Source organism: Cnephaeus nilssonii (genome assembly GCF_951640355.1).
Source record: "Cnephaeus nilssonii genome assembly, chromosome: 12".
NCBI classification, from domain to species: Eukaryota; Metazoa; Chordata; class Mammalia; order Chiroptera; family Vespertilionidae; genus Cnephaeus; species Cnephaeus nilssonii.
Genome location: NC_137083.1, coordinates 47,930,967 through 47,955,130, shown reverse-complemented (window position 1 = coordinate 47,955,130; position 24,164 = coordinate 47,930,967). Strand labels below are relative to the sequence as shown.

The 24,164-nt window shown below is 41.5% G+C and overlaps 1 protein-coding gene across 1 annotated transcript in view; it reads left to right on the top strand.

Annotated features, from left to right (window-relative positions):
- Positions 1-24,164, top strand: part of CNTNAP2 (contactin associated protein 2) — a 1,845,950-nt gene that overhangs the window by 1,443,089 nt on the left and 378,697 nt on the right. Inside the window, exon 14 of the mRNA XM_079786825.1 lies at positions 6,352-6,508. Coding sequence (XP_079642951.1) covers positions 6,352-6,508 — 157 coding nt within the window. The remainder of the gene's footprint in view (positions 1-6,351; positions 6,509-24,164) is intronic.

Sequence of the window (24,164 nt, the reverse complement as noted above, 5' to 3'; positions counted from 1 at the left end):
AAGGTGCAGAGCTCCTCTGAGTCAGCGTATTCACTCTGCCTGAGAGCCAGTGTTCCTGGGTTCACAGTTGTTTCCTGGTGTTCTATTTGTAGAGTCACGGGATGTATAGGAGGCGCAGTCTCCGCAGTAGAGCCCGTTGCTCCGGGAGAAATTTCAGCAACAGTGGAGGCTGCCCGGTCCCGGTCAGGGGAGGCCGGTCCGGCAGTCCCCAACAGTCCCTTGGAGTATAGCTGACCCTCACCCACAAATATACACTCCCCGTACATCCACACACTCTCCTTTTGTTCTCTCACTCACCCACTGTCTTGCAGTCTTCCTTCCCGTTGGCAGCCATCTTCCCAATCTTTTTAAAATAATTTGTAAAAATGTAAATGGAAGTATTTTGGGTGGAGGGGTGGGTGGGAGAGGCCAATGGGGAAAAAAAGGACATATGTAATACTTTCAACAATAAAGATTTATTTTTAAAAAGAAAGTATTTTTATGATTTTAGGACAATAAACCAAGACAAAAATGTTAATTAAGGTGCTTCTTGATTGTATAGTATGCCATTTCAGTTACAAATTAATATTTTGCTACTAATTTGAAAAGTTATAGCAATATTTTAGATATAAAACAAGCCGGGGTACATCCGTTATCAACCAAAAGAAGTCAACACATGGGATATTGAGATAGTATAAATGATAAGGTGGGGTAAGGCATGTTCTAGCAAATACATACGGTTTTTAATGAAGAATAAAAATAAAGGGAGCAGCCAGTACTCACACCAATCATTGTCCCTGAGATCCAATTAACTCCTTCTTCATTTATTCTGTAAAGAGGAAAAGTAATATTTAAAATAATTGGCTACGGCTTTTCCAGTGGAAAAAAAGACTACAAAAGTACATTAGTACATTATACAAGCAGCATGTGGTTCCATCCAATCACTTTGCTATTATTAACCACATTTGCTCCTAGGGCCTTGGTACAAAGGAATTAACCAGAGTTATTGAGATGGCCATGGAGGCCATTGACCTGGCTAGAAACTGAAGGCAAGTTAACTTGGAGTAAGTTGGTCTATTTTGTTCTCTTTAACACTGTTCAGAATTATGAACTTCCATCTCATCTGTCACTTCAATCCCATTCACATTAATAAAATCTAATTCATTTGAATAGGATTCATAGTGATTTGATTCAACTCAATCAAATTGTGCTGGGTGGAATCAGTCCTTGATTGAAATCTATTAAATTCAATTCAATAAAATAAATTTAAATATTATGCAGTGAAATTAAATTTTAATTAATTACTATTTTCAGTTCAGGTCCATTTTGATCATGAACTTCAGTTCTCCATTTCTAAATTTGGACCCTATTCAAATTAATAAAATATAGTAAAATCCAGTGTAATTTTGAAAGATGCAACATGAGGCTAATGAACTACATTCATTTCCATTCAGCCCTAATCAAATGAGTTTAGTGACATTTAATCACAGTGAGATAAAATGTTCACCCTTAACCACAGTGAATGTTTACATTATAACTTCAAATGGTGATTTCCCAACTTTACATCACTGTCTGTAATATGAACTCCACAAAACTTCTTGGATTTCATTCTGTTTGGTCTTTGCATTAACATAGAACAACATAGAATTAGATGGTTGGGAAACAAGTGAGAATATCATTTACCCAGTTGGAAAAGATGATTTCACAAAACATAGGATGCTTGAGATACAGTCTTTTGTATCTGTGAGTATGTCTACATATATGATTTTTAATTTTATTTTTAAAGTTCTTGATGTAAATAGTAAAATTAATTTACAAAAAAAGTGTTAGAATGATGATTATTCTAAAAAAATTGAAAAATATTTTTATCTTTATTTGTTGAGAGTATTACAGATGTCCCCTCCTTTTTTCTCCCCAGTGTCTTTCTCCACCTGGATCTCACTCTACCCTATGTCTTCACTACCCTATTGCCCGTGTCCATGGGTAATGCATATATGCATATAAGTTCTTTGGTTCATTTCTTCCTGCCGCCCCTACCCCTACCCCCCCACCCACGCTCCATCCTTCTCTCTGCCAGTCTGATCCATGTTTCCATGCTTCTGGTTCTATTTTGTTCATCAGTTTATTTTGTTCATTCGATTTCTTGTTTATTTTGATTTTTAGATTCAATTGTTGATAGATATGTATTTATTAACATTTTTCATATTTTTTATTCTTTTTCTTAAAGAAGACTCTTCATCTTCAGCACTTCTCTCTGTCTTTAACCTTTGGCATTTTAATTGTGATGTGTCTTAGATGTGTCTTAGATGTGTCTTAGGGTTTATCTTGTTTGGGACTCTGTGTTTTCTGGACTTAAGTCTATTTCTTTCACCAGGTAGGATAAGTTTTCTGACATTCGCTTTTTCAAATAGGTTTTCAATTTCTTGCTCCCTCTCTTCTTTTTCTGGTACCCCCATGATGCAAATGTTGGTACACTTAATTGTCTCAGAGGCTCCTTTACACTATTTTTATATTTTTTTATTCTTTTTTCTTTTTGCTCTTCTGATTGGGTGTTTTTTTGCTTCCTCATGCTCCAAATTACTGATTTGATCCTCTACTCCCCTGTTAATTCCCTGTAAATTGTTCTTCATTTCAGTTAGTGTATCCTTCATTTCTGACTGGTCCTTTTTCATGTCTTTGGTGCTCTCACTAAGTTCCTTGAAATTCTCACTAAGTCCCTTGACATTCTCACTAAGTTCCTTGAGCATCCTTATAACCATTGTTTTGAACTCTGTATCTAGTAGTTTGCTTGCTTCCATTTCATTTAGTTATTTTTCTGGATATTTCTTCTGAATTTTCATTTGTGACATGTTTCTTAGTCTCCACATTTTGGCTACTTCCCTGTGTTTGTTTCTATATATTAGGTACAGCTGATATGACTCCTGGAATTGGTAGAGTGGCCTTGTGGAGTAGGTGTCCTGTAGGGCCCAATGACTCAGCCTCCCCAGTCATCATAACTGGGTACTCTAGGAGTGCCTCTGTGTGGGCTGTATGCACTGTCCTATTGAGTTGAGCCTTGATTGCTGTTGACGTAACTTGGAGAAATTGACCCCAGGCCAATTGGTTGTGAGGATCACCTGTGACTACAGTGGAAGAGCTGTTGTGCAGAAGATACCCCTATGAGGCAGGATTTGCTTTAGTGGGACTTGGGTGCTCACCGAGTTCACCCTTGAGTGTGTCACTCATGGATGTGTAGAGTTGTAATCTGTCATAGTCTAAAGATGTCCACTGAGTACACTGGGTGCACTGGTTCTGGGGCCTCTTGGGAGGTGCAAAGTCAGCCACTACCTATGCTCTGCCTGGGGCCACCTGGCACAAGCTACAGAGAAATCTACAGCTGGATGCTATTTGTGTTGGGCTTGGAGGTGCTCAGGCGAGGCCAAGCTGTAAACCTTAGTAAGCTGCTACTAGTGCCAGACCTGGGGCCACTTATTGAGAGCTATGGAGCATGCTTAGTCCAGCTGTTAGTTGTTTGAGAGATTTTAGTAAAGTCTGAAACCTGAGGCAGGATAGGCCACTCATATGGAAAAGCTACTGCAAACAGCTTGTATGGGGCTATAAATTGAGTGGGGTGGGATCTCAGAGAATCACCAGGGCAGGGCATACAGCTTGGGTCAGGTTGATGAAGACTCAGATATAGCACCTGCCAGTCAGCTCTGTGGGGATGTGAGGGGAGGGGAGGTCTCAGCGGAGGAACAATGACCTCTGCCACCATTTTTATCTGGGAGAAAGTTGCCCCCCTCCCATTTTTGCCCTGATGCCAGACAATTTAGTTACTCTCTAGATGTCCCTTGATCCTTTCAAGTTGCTGCCCCAGTGCTGGAACTCAGAGGGAGTGAGTCCAAATAAGTCCATGCATGACCCCTTTAAGAGGAACTGCCTGGGTCTCCAGCTACCTCCTCGTCAATCAGCCACAATCCCTACTGGTTTTTACACCAATTAAAAATGTCTTTACTTAGTAAGCATATTATTACCATTCATACCTTGGAGTATTATAATCAGATCCAAGTGGTTAGCTGAAATTGACTGATAAAGAGGAGAAAAAAATTGGTGGTGCCATGGTAAAAATGGAAGGGAAACAGAAATGGGAGACTTTTCAGAATGCAGTCATTTCTTTAGAAAGAGATTCCTGCCCTGTGAGGGGCTCCAAACAACCAGAGGCTGCCAGACCACAGGAGCCCTGGAAGGCTGGAAGGAAACTGCCAGCAGGGAGCAGTAAGCAGAGCATTGAAAGGCAGGTTTCTGCTGCTTTTGTACTTGTTCTAATTCCTCTGTTAAAAAGCCCCCTGCGCATAGTTAATGGAATTTGTAGTAACTAGGTAGTAGTAGGTATAATAAAACTAGATTTTATTAAGCTAAAATGATGCTTTTAAGTTTTCATTTTGGAAACTATAAACCCTCATGGTATTATTTTTAATATCTTCTAGAAGTGGATTGAATAGAATTAATTAAATGTCCAAGTGACCATACTGGGTCTCATCATGGACTGTATCAAAATAATATTTAAGAAAACTATTAAGTTACTTTTTGTAGCCCAGAAGGTCCAAAGACACATTTTGCAAATCCCAGGTATGTACCACATTTCCAACAAGAGGTCCCTCGCATTTGCCCTTGTGTTTCTGGAACAACTTGTTATTAGAAAAATTAACAGAGATCTATTGGTTTCTTCGGTCTTGGGAAACAAGTAACCTCTTTTCTTTTTCCCTTTCTCAATTTAATCATTCAAACCATAATAAACCCTTCACCACCATAAAGCCTAATCTTGAGTATAAGCAGTATAGTGGTTATATTTAATTCAATCTATGCTTGGCTCTTTTAATACAATATGCCTTTGATAGGTCAGCCTCTAGTTACCTTTGAATATGGTTCATCATTAACCTAATCTTGTCCCAATATTTACCCCTATTTAATATAGTTAACAGACATCATCATATTCTGAAGGTAGAGAAGTTCTTGAGCTCTTGGCACTAGGTAAATTATTTCTTTTCTAACTACTTCCTATTCTTGTCTTTAAAAAAATATTTTCATTTTTTTCGCCTTGAACTGCTTTCCCCCAAAGCCAATTAACAGGTAAATAATGATTAGTAAAGCAAAAAGTACAACTTCATTAGCATAGTGCTGGAATAAGGCCATTCTCTGGTCACAGCAAATTGAATCCTTCTCTTCTTGCTGAACACAAAATATACACCAAATTAATAATTTATTTTGATAATAGTGACTTAATTTAACCATATTAGCCAGTGCTAATAACAAAGCATACAATTTGCTCTTTCCCTGGATTATATTTGTCTGATTGGCATTCTTCTACGCACAGCAGATATGCAAACAGCTCGGGAATAGATTTTGCGCTTAACTTCTTTTCCCAGGAAGGAAAACAAAGTAGTATTGATTTTTGCCTCGTCCTAACTGGGACCATTAGGTATATAAGACTAAAAGTATTTTGATTTAAGAAATAGGTGGGGAGGTAGGGGGAAGAAATGGGAAATTGGGCTACTCTTACCTGGTCACTATAGTATGTCACCTCCTTGAAGTTAATAAAGAATATGTCATTGCATATCATCCTTTTGGATCCTGTCCTGGTGTACAGTAAGACCCCCTCCCTATAGGGAACTGAGGGTGTGCCATGTGAGATGAGCTCAGAGCCTGGATCCCATGCAGAGCTTAGGGCTCCTGCTGGAACACCCCTGGTCCAAGCAACTTTGCAAGGAGACTTCCTCTGCTGGGCTTCTACTCCCAGAAGGTGCTGGTGGGAATCAGCTGGCTCCCCTCTCCATTTCCCCTGTAGCACATTTCTCAGCCTCATGCTAAAGGAGAGGCTGCTAATTATCTTGCTTCCTTTACTGATTTTTATGAAGAATACTGAGCCAGCTCCTTTGGTTTGTACAATTTGCCATCACTCTCTGTAATGAAACACTTAACACTGTTGGATTGTTCTAGTCACTAGGAGAAATAATCCAAGATAGAACTGATGTTCTGAGATATATCCTCTCACTGATTATTTGAGGTTCAGACAGAGCAAGGGAGCTTCTTACCAGACCAGCCATTAACTCCACTTCTCCAGGTGTTTCCTCTCCCCACCAGGCATGTCAGTGTCCCCTAGTTTCCAAAACGAAAGACAGTACCCATATCTTGCTGGGAAAACTTGAGATTGCAATTCCCTTTGCTGTTTTTAATTAAATATTCCTATCATGGGAATGCATTTACTTTTAAGAGGGGTAAGTGATGTTCAGTCTATCAGAGAGTAACACTGCTCCTGGGGAAGGAGGGGGAAGTGAGATAGTATCATGACCCATTCCTATTCCTATCTCAACGTGCCTCTCCCCTTTCTTGCAGATGGAAGTCCTTACACCTGGTGGGTTGGCAAAGCCAATGAGAAGCACTACTACTGGGGAGGCTCTGGGCCTGGGATTCAGAAATGTGCCTGCGGCATCGAGCGCAACTGCACAGACCCCAAATACTATTGTAACTGTGACGCGGACTACAAGCAGTGGTGAGTGTGGGCAAGGCATGCGAGCTCGCCCTGCCTTGTGCTTCTCAGTCACACTAATTAGAGAGAAAGTAAGTTTGAAATGTGCTGGAATCCTATATAATAAAGAGATAATATGCAAATTGACCATCACACCCTTACACAAGAAGGCCGCCCACATGTGGTCACAAGATGGCTGTCACAAGATGGCCAGCAGGGGAGGACAGTTGTGGGCAATCAGGCCAGCAGGGGAGGGCAGTTAGGGCGACCAGGCTGGCAGGGGAGGGCAGTTGGGGGCGATTGGGCCAGCAGGGGAGCAGTTAGGCATCAATCAGGCTGGCAGGGAAGTGGTTAGGGAGTGATCAGGCTGTCAGGCAGAAGCGGTTAGGGGCTGATCAGGCAGGCAGGCAGGTGAGAGTGGTTGGGAGCCAGCAGTCCCAGATTGTGAGAGGTATGTCTGACTGTCAAGGGGTCCCAGATTGGAGAGGGTACAGGCTGGGCTGAGGGACATCCCCCCCAGTGCACAAATTTTGTGCACTGGGCCTCTAGTAATAAGATAATAGGTTAAGAAAGTTTGGAACTCACCCAGTTGACAAATGTCAAGAGCGTTTTGAAAAACATAAAAGCAGAGAGAGGTCAGCACTTCAAGGGTGTGCATTTAGAAATAGACATTCACATAACTGAAGTGTCCATACATTATCCAGAGAGGAAAATAATGAGCCATGTAGCAGGCGGTGAACGTTATACAAGGTGCTTTGGAACAATGAAGCCCATGTGCAGCAGGTGAGAGCATACACTGTAAACGGTTGCCCACGGTGACTACGTCCACCTCCTGCAATGTTTGCTTTCAGTGGCTGCACACACAAAAAAATGGGGTGTGGGAGGGGAGGGAAAATCGTTCTTTGCTCTTGTTTTCAGCAGTAGTGCTGGCTGCTCTACTTTCCTTTCATGCTTTGAACTGTGTGTAACTCTAATAGAAATCAGTTTGAGAAAGATCTAGTTTGGGTCTCTTTCATCCCTCTGTTGGCTTTTGTCCTGCTTCACAGTGAATGACGAGGTTTGTGTCAGTTTTAAAAATAAAATCAGCTGTCATTCCGTGTGAAAAAGGCCCCAGAAGTTCAGGTGGAAGAACACAAACCTAAGTAAGGTTCTTCCCAGAGGCACACAGGCAGCAGGCACCTGCTTCTCACAGCTTCAGAGACAGGGAGAGGCCCTCTCTGTTCCCTTCTGGTCTCTGGAGGCAGCACCGAGCACAGCCTTGTGTTTTTTCACTTGACAGGATGCCCTCGCCTCTGTTTTACACTATTTAGAAGGCAATTTACAAGTTTATTCAAACAGCTAACTGAAAACTAATTCTGATTATAAAGTTAATAGATTGTTTGGTAGGATGTCAACCTATATTTCAAAAGTCACATTTTTTTATTTTTTAGTAAATGGATTACTGAGGCTATTGTATTGCAGTGGCTTAGAATTTCTGTGTATGTATTTAAATAGCTATCATTATTCTTTAATTGTGGTGCCTAGTAAAGAGAAAATCATGATATTCAATTTGTAATTATGCTTAAAAGATGTATGTGCACATACACATCTATACATCTATACAAAGACTGGGATTCGGGAAAGTGGAATCAGAAGGACAGTTGAATGAAGTTAACTTTTTCATTCATATTGTCAGTCAATCATTCATTCTGTCAATCATTAACTCAACAAATATTGATTGATGTCTTCTGTGCCAGGGATTCATCTAGGGGTGAGATAAAACCGTGAATGAGAATAACAAGAACTGCTCTGGCTTATGGTCTGTTGACACTTTTATAGTTGTGTGTTCTTAAGCAAGTTCCAAGACCCTTATTTGTCTGTTCAACATTGACTCACAGCCCTGTTGGAAAGCTGACGTTGGGTGCAGCCTTCCTGACTACAAGTGTGAGCTCTGTCCCAGATGGTTCAATGTCCTGGCACCTCACATTCAATTGTTTGTCCTACCACAGAGGAAAGTTGAGATATTAATGAAAAGGGACATCTGGTGCATACATTCAAGTGAAGTTCATTTTGGCCGGACATCGTGCTAAGTGCTGAGGATTCCATGACAAATAGAGCATGCTCTTTGTCCTCAACATGCTCAAAAACTAGTGGGGGGAAACCCACAGACAATGCAGTACAATCAGTGCTCTGATGAAGAGATTGCAGGATAACAACAAAGCCAGTGGAAGAAATTTCAAGCCTAACAGAGGGAGTAGAGGGATGAGGTAGGAAAGCCCTTACAGAGAGTGATGCTTGATAGTGAAGAGTTTTCCAGCCACACTCTCCCTCAAAATGTGGTCTTAGAGTAGAGGTATGAATAAGCATGATCACTTTGGGGAACTGTCTGTACAGTAGCTCTGGAATGTGATGTGAAGAAGAAAGGAGAACCACAGTAGGGCTGAGCATGTAGGAAGTATACCATTAGAACTTTGATTCTTTTTAGGGTGATAAGAGTTTGTATTTATCTTCAGTGAGCCCTTTGGAGGAGGCTTGATGGGAGAGGCAGGAGGGGAGAAGGAGGGTGTCATGATAGGCCTTGAAAGGCATCAGAGGCAAGACCATGGAGAAGAAGAAATATATATGAGATATTTTGGAAGTAGTATCTGAAGGACTTGATAGTTATGATGATTCATGAAGAGAGAGAGGAGACTGGATAGGTGCCCGACGGGAATGGAGTGGAAGCAAGGTCGCATATCAGGCCTAGGAAGATGATGAGAGCAGCTTTGAAAATATTAAATTGGAGGCACCAGTATCACGTCATGTCTAAACTCATAGGGACACCATTAGTGGGATTGCCAATAAGAAGTGTAGATTTTAGAGAAATGTATTTGCACCTGAAAACATTTTCAAGAACACACCTGAGTTGAGATCACAGATAAGAAGCAGCCTCACGCACGCACACACCCCTCTGGCAGGATCTGATTGGATCATAACTTATCAGTTCCTCAGCGACTTAGACACTGCCAATGTATTGTTTCCTTCTGGCTGAGTCACAGATAACACATCCCCACCCCTTCGCTTTTATAAAATGTGTCTAATGTTTCATAATAGAGGCATTCTATTGTGAGCAAATGGAAAAGTATAATGAATATGTTTCTAATAAATAGCTAATAAAATTATCTTCCCTCTCTGGCACAAGAAAGAAAGCTTTCAGTGATGCCTTATCAGTCTTTGAATTCACCAGCACCTGGCAAAGGGCCCACTCTGTGGATGCTTTCAATATGTTGCAATGAATAGTTGGTTTTAGAGTAAGGTGACCAGATTTTAACATTGGTAAAGCGGTAAAGCGGGACACCATTGACTGGGGGGGGGGGGGGGGTGTCTTTTTTTTAAAATATATTTTATTGATTTTTTTACAGAGAGGAAGAGAGAGGGATAGAGAGTTAGAAACATTGATGAGAGAGAAACATCCATCAGCTGCCTCTTGCACACCCCCTACTGGAGATGTGCCCACAACCAAGGTACATGCCCTTGACCGGAATCGAACCTGGGACCCTTGAGTCCGCAGGCCGACGCTCTATCCACTGAGCCAAACCGGTTTTGGCCCGGGGGGGGGGGGGGGGGTGGTTCTTGATTAAAAATTTGGTCTATATTGTAATCGCTTTTGGGTTTTTTAATAAAAGGAAATTCACTTCTTAGATCATCATTGAATTTGTATCCTCTTTTCTTACTCATTCTGTTAAAAATCTAAAAAAAAAAAAAATTTAAAATTATATTATAAATTATTATATACATATTGCTTAAAAACACAGTAAGTAGGTACATAATTACATGAACATATTTTATTGTTAGTTTATAAATTAAATTAATTTGATTGTTATAAAGTAACTATATTTTAAAAATTATTTTAATCCTATATTTCTTTCTAAATAATAACAATACTAACTTGTATTATTTTTCCTCTGAATTTGCCGTAACGTAAGTCGTGTCACTTTCAAGGCCGGCGCTAGACTTTTTGCCGCCACTATAAAATATAAATAATACGAGTACTGTCTGCTAAATTCAAGAAAATTTATGTATTTATGAAATAAATAAATAAATTACTTACCTAAATTATCTGAATAGCTGATTTGTAATGACATCACTTGTTTAACTAGCTTAATAGCATGCAGTACGATGTGTATCGTCTGAGAGACAGTTACAAAATGTTTTCATCGTTGCCAATCCCAAAAAATGCCATTGTTCATTAAGTCCAAACAATGGTGGTCGAATTCTAACAACTAATCAACAATGCGAACTTTGATAAGCAGTTCTCAATAATCAGTTCTCAACAATTATTTGTTATTATTAAAGTTTAACATTATAAAATTAACAAAAATAATATAAAACTCATATCCTGGCTAAATAGCCAGATGGCCGCCGAAAACTGTATATTCCCTTCCTGTTCTCCCGCCATTCCCTAGCTTGTCGTGCATTCTTTTCAAAAATTGGGACTTTTTTAAAATGCCATGGGTGGCGGGACAAATTGTTAAAAATCGGGACTGTCCCGCCAAAAGCGGGAACTCTGGTCACCTTATTCTAGAGGTGTGTTCCAAGACTGTCAGGAGCAGTGGAGAAAGCAAGACTTGGAGCTGGCAGACTTGATATCCACGCCAGATTTTCTATTACAGGGGGAGGCTTTTAACCAATCTGAAACTAAGATTTGTTGTCTGCGTAATAAAAATAAATCTTGGTTTGTCAGATTTTTGTGAGAATTACATAGAATATAGGATATGAAAACATTATATAAATTGTGCAGTATGAGATGGATAGCTGTTTGCAATTCTTAATTATGTAATTCTCATTGTGATTCTTAATGATTCCAAATGAATCTTAAGGAATGAAAACAGACTGTGAAAAGTATGTCTCTTTCTGTTCTCCACCTGCTATGCAGCAGGTCTCAGGTCAAATTATTCCATGGCAGCATTGGAGAATAGGCTTTATTGGAGAACCTTACAAATCAGGGGTCAACAAGGGAAGAGAAGGTACAGGACCCCAGTGCCATCAACCCTCAGAGAGAGAGGCTGGAGCCAGGCTTTTATGCTGAATACATCAAGTATGTATGTTCCAAGGAACCCTTTGCTTCTCCCACTTCGCATAGTGCAAGGAGAGCAGCTCTCTCTTAGGGCACCAGACAGCTGGCGTAGGGGTCAGCTATCTCCAGCATTGTCTGGGAATCCTGGAACAAGGAGTGAGCCAGGCCTCTTTAGAAAGCCACTTTGGGTACAACTTCCTTGACTAGAAGTGGGGAGCACTCCCCAGCTGGTCCATTGTCCAGGAACCCAGAGCATGTGCCCCCATAATCACCACTATTCAAGTTTTTTTGTCCTACCACTGTGAAGAGGAAAGGAGAATCTAGTACAGAAATCCAGGGGAAATCCATATATGTGAAACCATATTTGTTGTTATCTATATATATATATATAAAAGCCTAAGCGATCAAATGACCAAACATCTGAACAACCGGTCACTATGACGCTCACTGACCACCAAGGGGCAGATGCTCAATACAGGAGCTGCCCTCTGGTGGTCAGTGCACTCCCATAGCCAACACCACTCGGCCCCTCCCCCTGCTGGCCAACCTCCCACAGCCCCGATTGGCCCTGATGAATCGCTGGCTAGGCTGAGGGACCTCATGCATGCACAAATTCGTGCATTGGGCCTCTAGTATTATTTTTATTATTTAATGTTGAATGGAACTCTAGCTAAAATCATTAAAAATTTTTTAAATTACAGATGCATAAATTGGGCCCCAGGAAAAATAAAATTACTTTCCAAAAATTATGTTACTTTCCAAAAAATGATAAGCAAAGAGAAGACTAAGACCCAGGTTTCCAAACTTCCAGTCCAGCGGTTTTCTACAATATCATGATCATGGAAGACTATTCATGTTGGTTTAATTTTTATGATTTATGAATATAATACTTTAACTAAATGTAAGTTTTAAATATAAAGCTTAGTCAGTAGACCACATGTTATATGCTCTTTTCTAAAGAACTTGAAAACTTAGATTACGCATCTACTTTGCTGGAGTTAAATACACAGAAATAGGCTCAGATAAATGAGTTTGTAGCTCAGAGTGTCTCACAGCAAACAGGCAATAGCTGGTTAGAATGAGAAGCATCTCAAGAATTGCCTGATTATCTATGCTGTGAGAAGTTTTGAACAGTTACTTCTGAGATTGAATATGATTTAACATTTGTAATTTACTATTCATAGTTATAGAAAATATTCCCACCTACAGTGCCAGGATGCTAATTAAGCGAGCCTCAGTCTCAGCTAAGTGCCCACCACTGGGTAATTCCTAGTCTCTTGTCGCCTGACTCAATGAGCTATATCATCGCATCTGAAATTAGCAATACCAAAATGGAATTACCAGTGAAAGCATCCACTCATAGCTGGAGTGCCCTTCTCTCCTTGTAGAATTTCTGGATGGTTGTGTCCTGGCCAAGATGAGCACATTCATAGGGGGAAATTAGTGAGGTGAAAATACATTAGCACAGTGTCCCCATTAGTGAGCAGTTCCCAACCCAATATTAAAAAGGTTAAATGCTTCCCCTGTGTGCCCTATTTCATTGACCCTGAATGGGATTGGCTTGTCTATAGGGCTTTTCTTCCTAGGCCAAAAACAATCCATGACCAAGGTTTGCAGGCAGTCAAACCTCTGCAGTATATCCAACCAGAAACGTTCTTGTGATTGGGCCAGTCTACTCTCTAACAACTAGCTCCTAAATATTTTCAATATTTTGAAAAATAATCTTTTTTTATTGTTTTTAAACAATTTCATCTAACCTTATTAATAACATTTTTTTATGAAACATGTTGACTTTTACTCAAAGTGAAATACTTATATGTGTGTTCTCATTTATCATATTGTTCAAATAATAATAGTGAACACTTAACTGCATGTTAATTACATGCCAGGCACTAATGTAAGTGCTTAAATGTATTGTGTCATTTTAAACACATTGACCATCAATGAAGATATTGTTTTGTCCTCATTTTACACATGAGGACATTAAGCCCCAGAGAGATTTCGTTCCCTCAGGTCACACAGCTAACGTGGTAGAGCCGAGATTCAAACCTGGGGCAGGCAGACTCCATATTCATGTTTGGATATTACACAGCAAATGTAAATGCTGTAAAATTTTTTAACATATGCACTACATACAGTACAATTTTTCCAATTTTTATAACAAAATATTTACTGTCTTAGCATTTTAAAGTGTATAGTTCAGTGTTATTAAGTACATTCATTTTATTGTGCAACCATCACTCCCTCCATCTCTAGCACTCTTTTCATCTTGCAAAACTGTAACTCTGTCCCCATCTATAATAATAAAGAGCTAATATGCAAATGGTCATCATGCCCTTCCGATGTCATACCATAACAGCTCAGACACTCAAGAGAGAGGTATGGAGACCAGCCAGGCACAAATGAGCTCATGAAAGAGGAATGGGGACCAGCCAGGCACCAATGAGCTCGCAAGAGAGGAATGGGGACCAGCCAAGCTACAGCCCAGGAAAGGGACAAACCGTGCACCCCATGGTCCCAGGTGCCAGTGGCTGGCTCTGCGGCCTGGGAGAGGGACAAGCCACCTGCCCCGCGGTCCCGGGTGCCAGCAGCTGCGCCTGTGCCGTAGCCCAGGAGAGGGACAAGCCACCCGCCCCACGGTCCTGGGCACCAGCAGCTGCCCCTGCAGCCCGGGACAGAGACAAGCCGCCCACCCCAAGGTCCCAGGCACCAGTTGTTGCGTTTGCACCTACAGCCCGGAAGAGGAACAAGCCTCCTGCCCCACAGTCCTGGGTGCCAACGGCTGCACCTGTGCTTGTGGCCCGGGAGAGGAACAAGCTGCCCGCCCCATGGTCCCAGGCACTAGTGCCTGTGGCTGTGACCCGGGCAAAGCTGCCCGCCCATGGTCTCCTGTGGCTGCGGCCAGCTTGGGTGAGGCCAGCTCGGGTGATGCCAGCCCGGGTCCTGGGTGCCTGTGGCTGGCCGGGGGAGGGAATCCTGGGTCCCGGGTGCGGGGTGAGGCAGAAGTGGTTAGGAGCGATCAGGCCAGCAGGGGAGCAGTTAGGGGTGATCAAGCAGGCAGGCAGAGGTGGTTAGGGGCAATCAGGCAGGCAGGCAGAGGGGTTAGGGGCAATCAGGAAGGCAGGCAGGCGAGCAGTTGGAAGCCAGCAGTCCCGGATTGTGAGGGACAGTCGGACATCTCCTGAGGGGTCCTGGATTGGAGAGGGTGCAGGCTGGGCTGAGGGACCGCCCCCTCCCCCCCACACGAATTTTGTGCACCGGGCCTCTGATTAATCAATAACTCTCCACTGCTCCCTTCCCCAGCCCCTGGCACCCACCATTCTTCTTTTTTCTCTGAATTTGACTGCTTAGTACCTTATAAAATGGAATCAAACAGTATATTTTGCGTGTGTGTGTGTGGGTGGGTGGGTGGGTATGTGTGTGACTGGCTCATTTCACTTAGCATAAAGCCCTCAAGGTTCTTCTATGCTGTAGCCTGTGTCAGAATCTCCTTCATTTTTAAGACTGAATAATATTCCATTTATGTGTATACCACATTTTGTTAATTTGCTCATCCATCGATAGACACTTGGGTGGCCTCCACATTTAGTCATTGTGAATAATGCCGCTGTGAACATGAGTATACCATTTTATTTTTAATATCTACCTTACTCAACTCTTTGGTATTCCTGATTTCTTTAAATCTCTTGTTTTGATTTTATATTAAAAGTAATTTTATTGTAAATAGGTTCAAATTTCAAATTATTTTCTAAATATAACCTGGTTTGCAATCCCAGCTCTGTTGCTTGCCAGCTCAATGACCTTGAACACGTTACAAAAGCTCTCTGTTACCTCAGCATGAAATTGAAATAATAACAACACCTACATTATCTGGTAGATCAGTGGTTTAAATGAGAGGATACTCATAAGCGGAAACACACACCTATCTTCCACTATAACATATATTTTTAATTGTTGTTACTATGTCCAGTAAGCCCACCTCACACTACACACACCCATGCACACCACAAGTTATCTCGTGGTTTCCTGGGTGCAACCTCAGAGGTGTTCAAGAAGAACTTCTCAATCCTTTCACGTTGACCTTCTTACCTAGGTGCCCTGTTGTCACCCCTGCTGCTGAGGCTGTTTCCTGTGAGATCCTTGTTCTGTTGGCTGTGGCTGCTGTCTCAGTCTGTGACCATCACTGATGCTGCCATGGAGGGGAGAGGGCTCCCCAGTCATGCCCAGCACAGTGGAAACCTCATTCTGTCTTTCACTGAGACTCTGCTGAAGGCTTGGGGCTTACAGAAATTTGGCACTGAGAGCAACGTACCTCTGCTACCTAAATAGCCATCTTAGAGACCACAAGCAGGACTCTGATCCCTGAGTCCCTGCCTAGCTCCCAGCAATCCTTGCCCCAGACATCAGACCTGCTCTCACTAAGGATGTTCCTCAGGCACCCTTGAACATTTGGATCTAAACTGGGACCTCTCCCAGAGCCAGAGGAAGAGCAAGTCCTTCCACCCCATCCCAAGCCCTACCTCAATTCCCAGAGGAGGGATATTTGTTTCTCAGGGTGATTCAGAGATTAAATATTGATTTCTTTTTAGGAGAAAATTCTTAGCTTAAGGCAGAAAGAGCTGTGTCAGGCCAACCTAGTAGCCCAACCTGGGTACTTGGGTTTGTTGGATATGTTTTTCCAAGTCAGGGTTTAGGCTGAGGTGACACCTGCTATGTGACAGCAGTATGACCCAATGTATGCAGTGACAACATCAGTCCAGTTTTATTTCATAATCTTTCCTCATTAGGGGAGAAGTCATGGAAACCACCTTTTTAATGGACAACTTGGAAATTGCTATCCAAAATTTAACTCATAAATTCTTTGACTGAACCCTTTTGTTACATGGCAGTTACTCTTTTAAATAATACAAACAAATATAAATACTAAGACTTTATTTTCCATTTTTTGTGGCAGTCAAAACCAAACAAACCCAAGTAGAAATGTCTATTAATAGAGGATGAGATAAATTTACTGTAATTTGGCGGTGAAAGGAATGAGACATATACACAAATGTTTGCATGGACGGATGGCCAAGGTGAAAGGCAAAAGGCAAATTGAAGGAAAGTATTTTGATACAAGTCTGTTTTTAAAAAATGCCTATAGATGCATTGTCCTTATACATGGATAGATAATTTTTGGAAAATGCACAAAATAAATGACTCATACTAGTTAGCACAGTGGACTAAGAATGAGGGATCTTATGGGAAACTGTCTTTATCCCATCATACCTCTTACTTATCCTTTCAGTTTTCTGCCATGATTACATATAACCTGTTCAATTTTTAAAAATTTAAAATACGTTAGGAAGCTAAAATAAAAGAGCAAGGGCTCCCATAGGCATCCTGTCACCTAACACAACCACATTAAGCTGTTCTCTTAAGAAAAGGCAGATAGAAGAATCATTTTCAGCAACCATAAAAGCATCTGCATTCTTGATTCTGCTTACCCCAATACTGACATGAGTTTCAGACCACACCTGAAAACATCATGCCATTGGCGGAATAGCCATGTGAAAATAATGTGTGTGTTTTATTCTCATTGATCTGAATACTGTGAAACTCATGTTTGTGCTCTTAATGCTTTGGGGATTCTTTACCTCCCAACATAACTCAGGGTGAATAATTCAGTGGTCTTGTTCATCATGCCATTTATAGACATGTGAGATTATGAGGAGTACTGACATCAATTAGGAGGCATACTCTTCTGGGTGCTAAACTGACCAAAACAATAGTCGGTGCTCAAATAAAGGTGTGTATGCATGTGTGAAATAAAATATTAAAATGAATAGCTAGTGATACATTTCCTTTTTAGATGCTTTTTTGATATAATGAAGGCTATCTTCACTAAGTTAAATTTTGTTTAAGAAAAAAGAGCTTTGGTCAGTGTTGTTCAGTCGTTAGAGTGTCAGCCCACACATCAAAAGGTCACATGTTCGATCCCCAATCAAGGGCATATGCCTGGGTTGTAGGTTCAATTCCCAGCCTCATGCAGGAGGCAACCAATCAATGAGTCTCTCCCACATCCATGTTTTTATCTATCTATCTATCTATCTATCTATCTATCTATCTATCTCCTCCTCTTTCCCCCCTTCCACTCTCTATAAAAATCAATGGCAAAAATATCCTCAGATGGTGAAGATTAACCAAAAAAAATTTTATTTTAATTCTATTTAGCTCCTATGCATGTGTTTCAGTCTCAGAGCCATGCCAGAGCAGATTTCAGGAAGGTTCCAAGGCCTCGTGTACTTTACTAGTACACCTTATACTTACTCTACCAACGATTACCAGCCAGACTTTCTCTACTGTAAAGTTGTGTCTAAATAGTCTATTTCTCGAAAGTCTAGCAGCTAAGCTCATTTAGAAGGGCAACTACTTTTCAATATGTGGGTCAGGGCTCAGAGCCGAAGGCAAGGCTCTACTCTGTCATTAGGAATTGGGACATGAAACACAAAACACCAGCAAGACTGACCTAGGCAGGTGCTAGATAGATAGCTTAAAATACAAAGCAGCTCAGGGAGTTAAAAGACCCATTGGCAATGGGGATAGGAAAATGTCTTTTCTAGTTTCAAAAGAAGCATAAAAATGATACATTATGATCTGTCTCAGGGATATTTTGGTGCCAACTTATTTGGCACAGCATAGAATCTTCCTGTCACCTCATAGACTGTATCATGACAGAAAGGTAATTGGGCACCGGAGAAGATGTCAGCAAAGTGTCAATATGGTTTGACCGCTGCCCCTAAATAATATTGATGACAGGAAAGAGAGAGGGATTAATCAGGTGTGAGGCTGCCAAATGTTCAGCGCATGCAGCGGGTTCCCGAAATAGATACAACCTACCAGCAGAATGCTAAATGGACTTGAACAGAATAGATTAGTGATGTTGAGAAAAACAGAACAAAGATCCAAGAGAGCTTTATGAGAAAGCACAGTTCATTTCCCATCAGCGTTCTTCTCCCCCACGTACTATGAAAAGAGGGAGGTCTATTATGTTTTCTGGGGGCGGAGGCGGGGGGTTGCATTCTCCCTAAAAATCAATCATGGGAATAAAGGATCAAATTAAAAAGCAAAGTGCTGAGGAAGCAGTTTTGAAGCACTTTATAATTGTGGGTCATGGGGGATACCACACATGAGGCAGTCTGTTTGTTTATCTTGTGTCCCACTAAAAGATTAAATCAACACACCTGAAACTCATCGTCACATTCCATACCACACCAGCCACCTCTACTTTCTCAAACCCCTGGCCCTCTGTCATCTGGCTTTTCTTTCTTTTTTTTTTAATAGATCTTTATTGTTCAGATTATTACAGCTGTTCCTCTTTGTTCCACCCATAGCTCCCCTCCACCTGGTTTCCCACCCCACCCCCTATCCTTACCTCCCTCCCCACTGTCCTCGGCCATAGGTGTACGATTTTTGTCCAGTCTCTTCCCCCACCCCCTACACCCCTTTCCCCCTGAGAATTGTCAGTCCACTCCCTTTCTATGCCCCTGATTCTATTATATTCACCAGTTTATTCTGTTCATCAGATTTTTTATTTACTTGATTTTTAGATTCACTTGTTGATAGATATGTATTATTTGTCACTTAGTTGTTCATAATTTTTATCTTTACCTTTTTCTTCTTCCTCCTCTTCTTAAAGAATACCCTTCAGCATTTCATATAATACTGGTTTGGCGGTGATGAACTCCTTTAGCTTTTTCTTATCTGTGAAGCTCTTTATCTGACCTTCAATTCTAAATGATAGCTTTGCTGGGTAGAGTAATTTTGGTTGTAGGTTCTTGCTATTCATCACTTTGAATATTTCTTTCCACTCCCTTCTGGCCTGCATCATTTCTGTTGAGAAATCAGCTGACAGTCGTATGGGTACTCCCTTGTAGGTAACTAACTGTTTTTCTCTTGCTGCTTTTAAGATTCTCTCTTTGTCTTTTGCCCTTGGTATTTTAATTATGATGTGTCTTGTTGTGGTCCTCTTTGGATTCCTTTTGTTTGAGGTTCTCTGTGCTTCCTGGACTTGTAAGTCTATTTCTTTCACCAGTTAGGGGAAGTTTTCTATCATTATTTCTTCAAATAGGTTTTCAATATCTTGCTCTCTCTCTTCTTCTGGCAACCCTATAATTCAGATGTTGGTACGCTTGAAGTTGTCCCAGAGGCTCCTTACACTATCTTCATATTTTTGGATTCTTTTTTCTTTTTGCTTTTCCAGTTGGGTGTTTTTAACTTCTTCGTATTTCAAATCTTTGACCTGATTATTGGCATCCTCTATTCTGCTGTTGGATCTCTATATTATTCTTTATTTCAGTCAGTATATGATTAATTTCTAATTGGTCCTTTTTCATATCCTTGAAGGTCTCACTATATTTCTCAGAGGTTTCTAGAAGATTCTTGAGTAACCTTATAACCGTGGTTTTGAACTCTATATCCAGTCATTTGCTTTCCTCCATTTCTTTCATTTGTGACCTGTTTCTTTGTCTCCGCATTTTGGCTGCTTCCCTGTGTTGATAGAGTGGCTTTGTGTGCTAGATGTCCTATAGGGCCCAGTGGCTCAGCCTCCCTAATTACCGGAGTTGGACTCTCTTGGTGCACCCCTTTGTGGGCTGTGTGCACAGTCTTGTTGTAGTTAAGCCTTGATTGCTATTAGTATCACTGGGAGGAATTGACCTCCAGGCCAATTGGCTGTGAGGACCAGTTGTGTCTATGATGGGGGAACTTCTGTGTTGGAGACACCCTTATGGGGCAAGACTTGCTTCATTGGGGCTTTGGCGCTCACTGAGTCTGCCCCCTGAGTGTGTCTCTTATGGATGTGAAGAGTTGTAATATTGATGTTCTCATTCTGACCACTGGGTACACTGGCTTTTGGATCTCCAAGGAGGTGCAAAGTCAGCCACTGCCTGAGGCCACCCAGTAGGAGCTACAGAGAGATCTGCAGATTCCTCCTCTTTGTTTGGGGTTTGGAGGTTCCCAGATGAGGCCCAGCTGTGAAGCAATGCAAGCTGCTGTGGAGCCTTAGGCCTTCTTTTGGAAGCTCTGGGGCTCTCTGACCCAGCTACAGTTTCTTAGGTTTTAGATTGCAAAAGGCCAGGCCATTCATATGCAAAAGCCTCTGTGCACAGCTTGGGTGGGGTTGTAAATTGGGTGGGGCGGGGTCTCAGGGAATCACCAGGGTGGAGCAAACAGCAATGGCTGCCCATCAGCCCTGCCCTGAAGAGGCCCCCGGGTCTCTGTGTCCCGCAGCACCATGCAGGAACAATGATCATTGCCAGCACCTCTGAGACAAAGCCACCCGAGTTCTGATGTCAGACAGTCCAGTTTCTCTCCTTATGAGTCTGGGTCCCCAGAGTCTCACCCGGAATTGGAGTTCAGAGCATTCGTGAGCTTGTATCTCCCTTCTGATTGAAAAAGACAACAGTGTACCCAGTTGCCGGCCCCTTTCTCACGCGCTTCCATATCTCCACACTTCCATACTTCCACATCTCCTACTGGACTCAGTGCACTTTTCTCTTTCCTTCTAGTTGTAGAATTTCCATTCAGCCAGCCTTCCCGTGGTTCTGGATGATATTCATTTAGTCTTTTAGTTGTAATTTTGATGTGGTTGTGCACGGCAGTAAGTTCAGGTGTTTACCTATGCCGCCTTCTTAGTTGTCTTTTCTTTTTGTTCTAAATCTAAGTTCCAGGCAGTATTGCAAAAGCTTTCCACAATAATTTCCAACCTCGAAGCTCTCCCTCCATCCCCTTCCTACAACTTTATCATTGTGATTAGCACTGTCTGTTTTCCTATAAATAAGAATCATCTAGGAAGTGTTAAAAATGACTGATCATGAGACCCTGCCACAGAATAATGAAATCAAAATCTCGGGATCAGGTCTGGCCACTCTGGATTTTGCAGACTCTTGAGATTTCAAGTATGTAGCCAAGGTTGAGAATCACTGATTTCATGTTAGGTTGAACTGCACATAATTCTACATAATAAAAGGCTAATATGCAAATGACCGAATGGTGGAATGACCGGTCACTATGATGTGTGCTGACTACCAGGGGGCAGACACTCAACGCAGGAGCTGCCCCCTGTTGGTCAGTGTACTCCCACAGGGGGAGCGCCGCTTAGCCAGAAGCCAGGCTCACGGCTGGTGAGCACAGCGGCAGTGGTGGGAGCCTCTCCCGCCTCTGTGGCAATGCTAAGGATGTCCGACTGACGGCTTAGGCACACTAAGCCGTCAGTCGGACATCCCCCCAGGGCTCCTGGACTGCGAGAGGGTGCAGGCCAGACTGAGGGACACCCCCCCAAGTGCACGAATTTCATGCACCGGGCCTCTAGTAAAAAATAAGAGTGGTTTAGAGAAAAGGAAAGTTTATTTCCCTTTTTGTAAAAGGATCCCATGCTCTTGCTGGCAATCTGCTCTGGCATTTTTAGGGTTTCACCACATCCTCGGGACCCAATAAGGCTTCTAGAGCTCCAGCCATCACATTCACATTCCAGGTGAAAGAGAAGAGGGTAAAGAAAGCATGAATTCTCTCTCCAGAAATGACTTTATTTACTACTTCCATGTACATATATTAGCTGGAACTTGGGTGCATGACCACATTTACCTGTAAAGATGGCTGGATTCTGTAGCCTTTAACTGGGCATGACTATGCCTCACTAAAAATGAGAGTTCTGTTACCAAAGAAGAAGGAGGAAATGAGCATTAGGGAGCAACTAACAGTGCCTGTTCCCACTGTAAATTCTTCAAAATAGAATTTTGAATATCTGGCTCACACCCCTTCAAGAACTTCCTATTACCTTCATGATTCAATTCAAACTTATACATTTACACATACATATTAAATATATATTTATACTATATATGATATATAATAATTTTATTAATTTATGGAACCATGTGTATTAGGCTACTGATATTATCATGAAAAAAGTTTCTCTTTATGCAGGAAGATGAGTGATTGAGATGGAAATACAGGATGTTTAGAAAATTCAGAGATAAACATAGATAATAATACTTTCCCACCTATCTTGGTCAGCACTGGTAGGCAGGAAGTGGTCCCTACAGAAGTTAACATCTTAACAGCTAGAACCTGTGAATATGTTACCTTCCATGGCAGAAGGGTCTTTGCAGATGTGATTAAAGCTAAAACCCTTAATTCAGGAGATTACTGAAATGGAGAACCTTTCCCAGAAGGTCAGAAAGAAATCTGAGGAAGGACAAAGAAGGATCAGAGAGCTGCCGTCTTTGAAGATGAGGAAGTGGGTCCGTGACCCAAGAAATGTAGACATCCTGTAAAGGATGGAAAAGGCAAGGAAATGGTTTCTCCCACAGAAGCGCCAGAAAGAAATTCATCCTGACAATACCTCGATGTTAGTCTGGAAGACCCACATTGGAGTTGTAATCTGTAGAACTAGAAGATAATAACTGCCTTGTTTTAAACCACTTCATTTGTGGTAATTTACTATGACAGCAATAGGAAATTAGCAGCTCTACTTTCTATTATGGAAAAGACTCCACAAAACTTTTTTTTTTTCTGTCTCATATTGGTATAGAGTAAAAGTTGACATAGAATAGCCTTGTAGAAAACATAAAAAAGATGTTCATAAAAATAACCTTGTGGCCAACACCATCATTCCTCTGCCCCTCAATCAATTGCTGGTAGCTTCAAGCCTGTGCAGGGCCTACCTTTGATTTATGGTGCTCTTGACCAGTGAGGATTGGTTGCCTCTTCTTACCTGTGATTGGCTCTCCTTCAAGTGGATGAATATATTGATGATGATAAGAATTTTAGAAACTCAGAAACATTCATTTACACATCCAATCATTCAGCCCATGTTTTAGTCCCTGCCAGGCATTGGGGCTACACCAGACCTTTCTCAGGGATCCTCAGAAACACAAGGTGGGTGGGTAGCTTTAATGCTAATGCCTCCTGCTGAAAGTTAGATTTTAAAAAGACATCTTGATTCCCTCAACATTACTATTTCACATGCCTGTTCTCCTATCTTTTTTATTTTAATTGATAGGCAGAGAAATGACTAGAAAATGAGGGCTTTATCCATTGTCTTATTTTCACAAAAACTAATGAACAAAAGAGGATATTATGGGCATTATGGGATTTGCAATTGTAATAACCTCGTTTTTATGGCAGAAGCCATTAGCCTGCCTTCAGGCCATTCTTAATCTGGCCTCAATCTGCTCTTTGCAGCCTGTTAAACTGCTCAAGATTCAGACAGCCTCAACTCCATTAGCAGTGAAGTTTCCTAGCAAGGACAATGCCTGGGAAATAATGAGCATGTTCTTATTTCTATTATTATTATTTGGGAGATATTTTGGTCAGCTTACTGCATCGCATGAAAACTATCCTATTTCTAACAGGCTTTGATGCAAGAGTCAATTATACAATAGCTTTTTCTAGTATTATATTTCTTTCATTCATTTAACTAATTATTGACTTAGTTTCCATTATGCACTCTGCTGGTACTGATGACAATAAAAATAATTATGCCATCTTTTCTGTTTATTAGCTGTATGACTTTGGAAGTTACTTAACTTTTATTACTTTACTAGAGGCCCAGTGCATGAATTCGTGAACCAGTGGGTCCCTCTGCCTGGCTTACGGGATCAG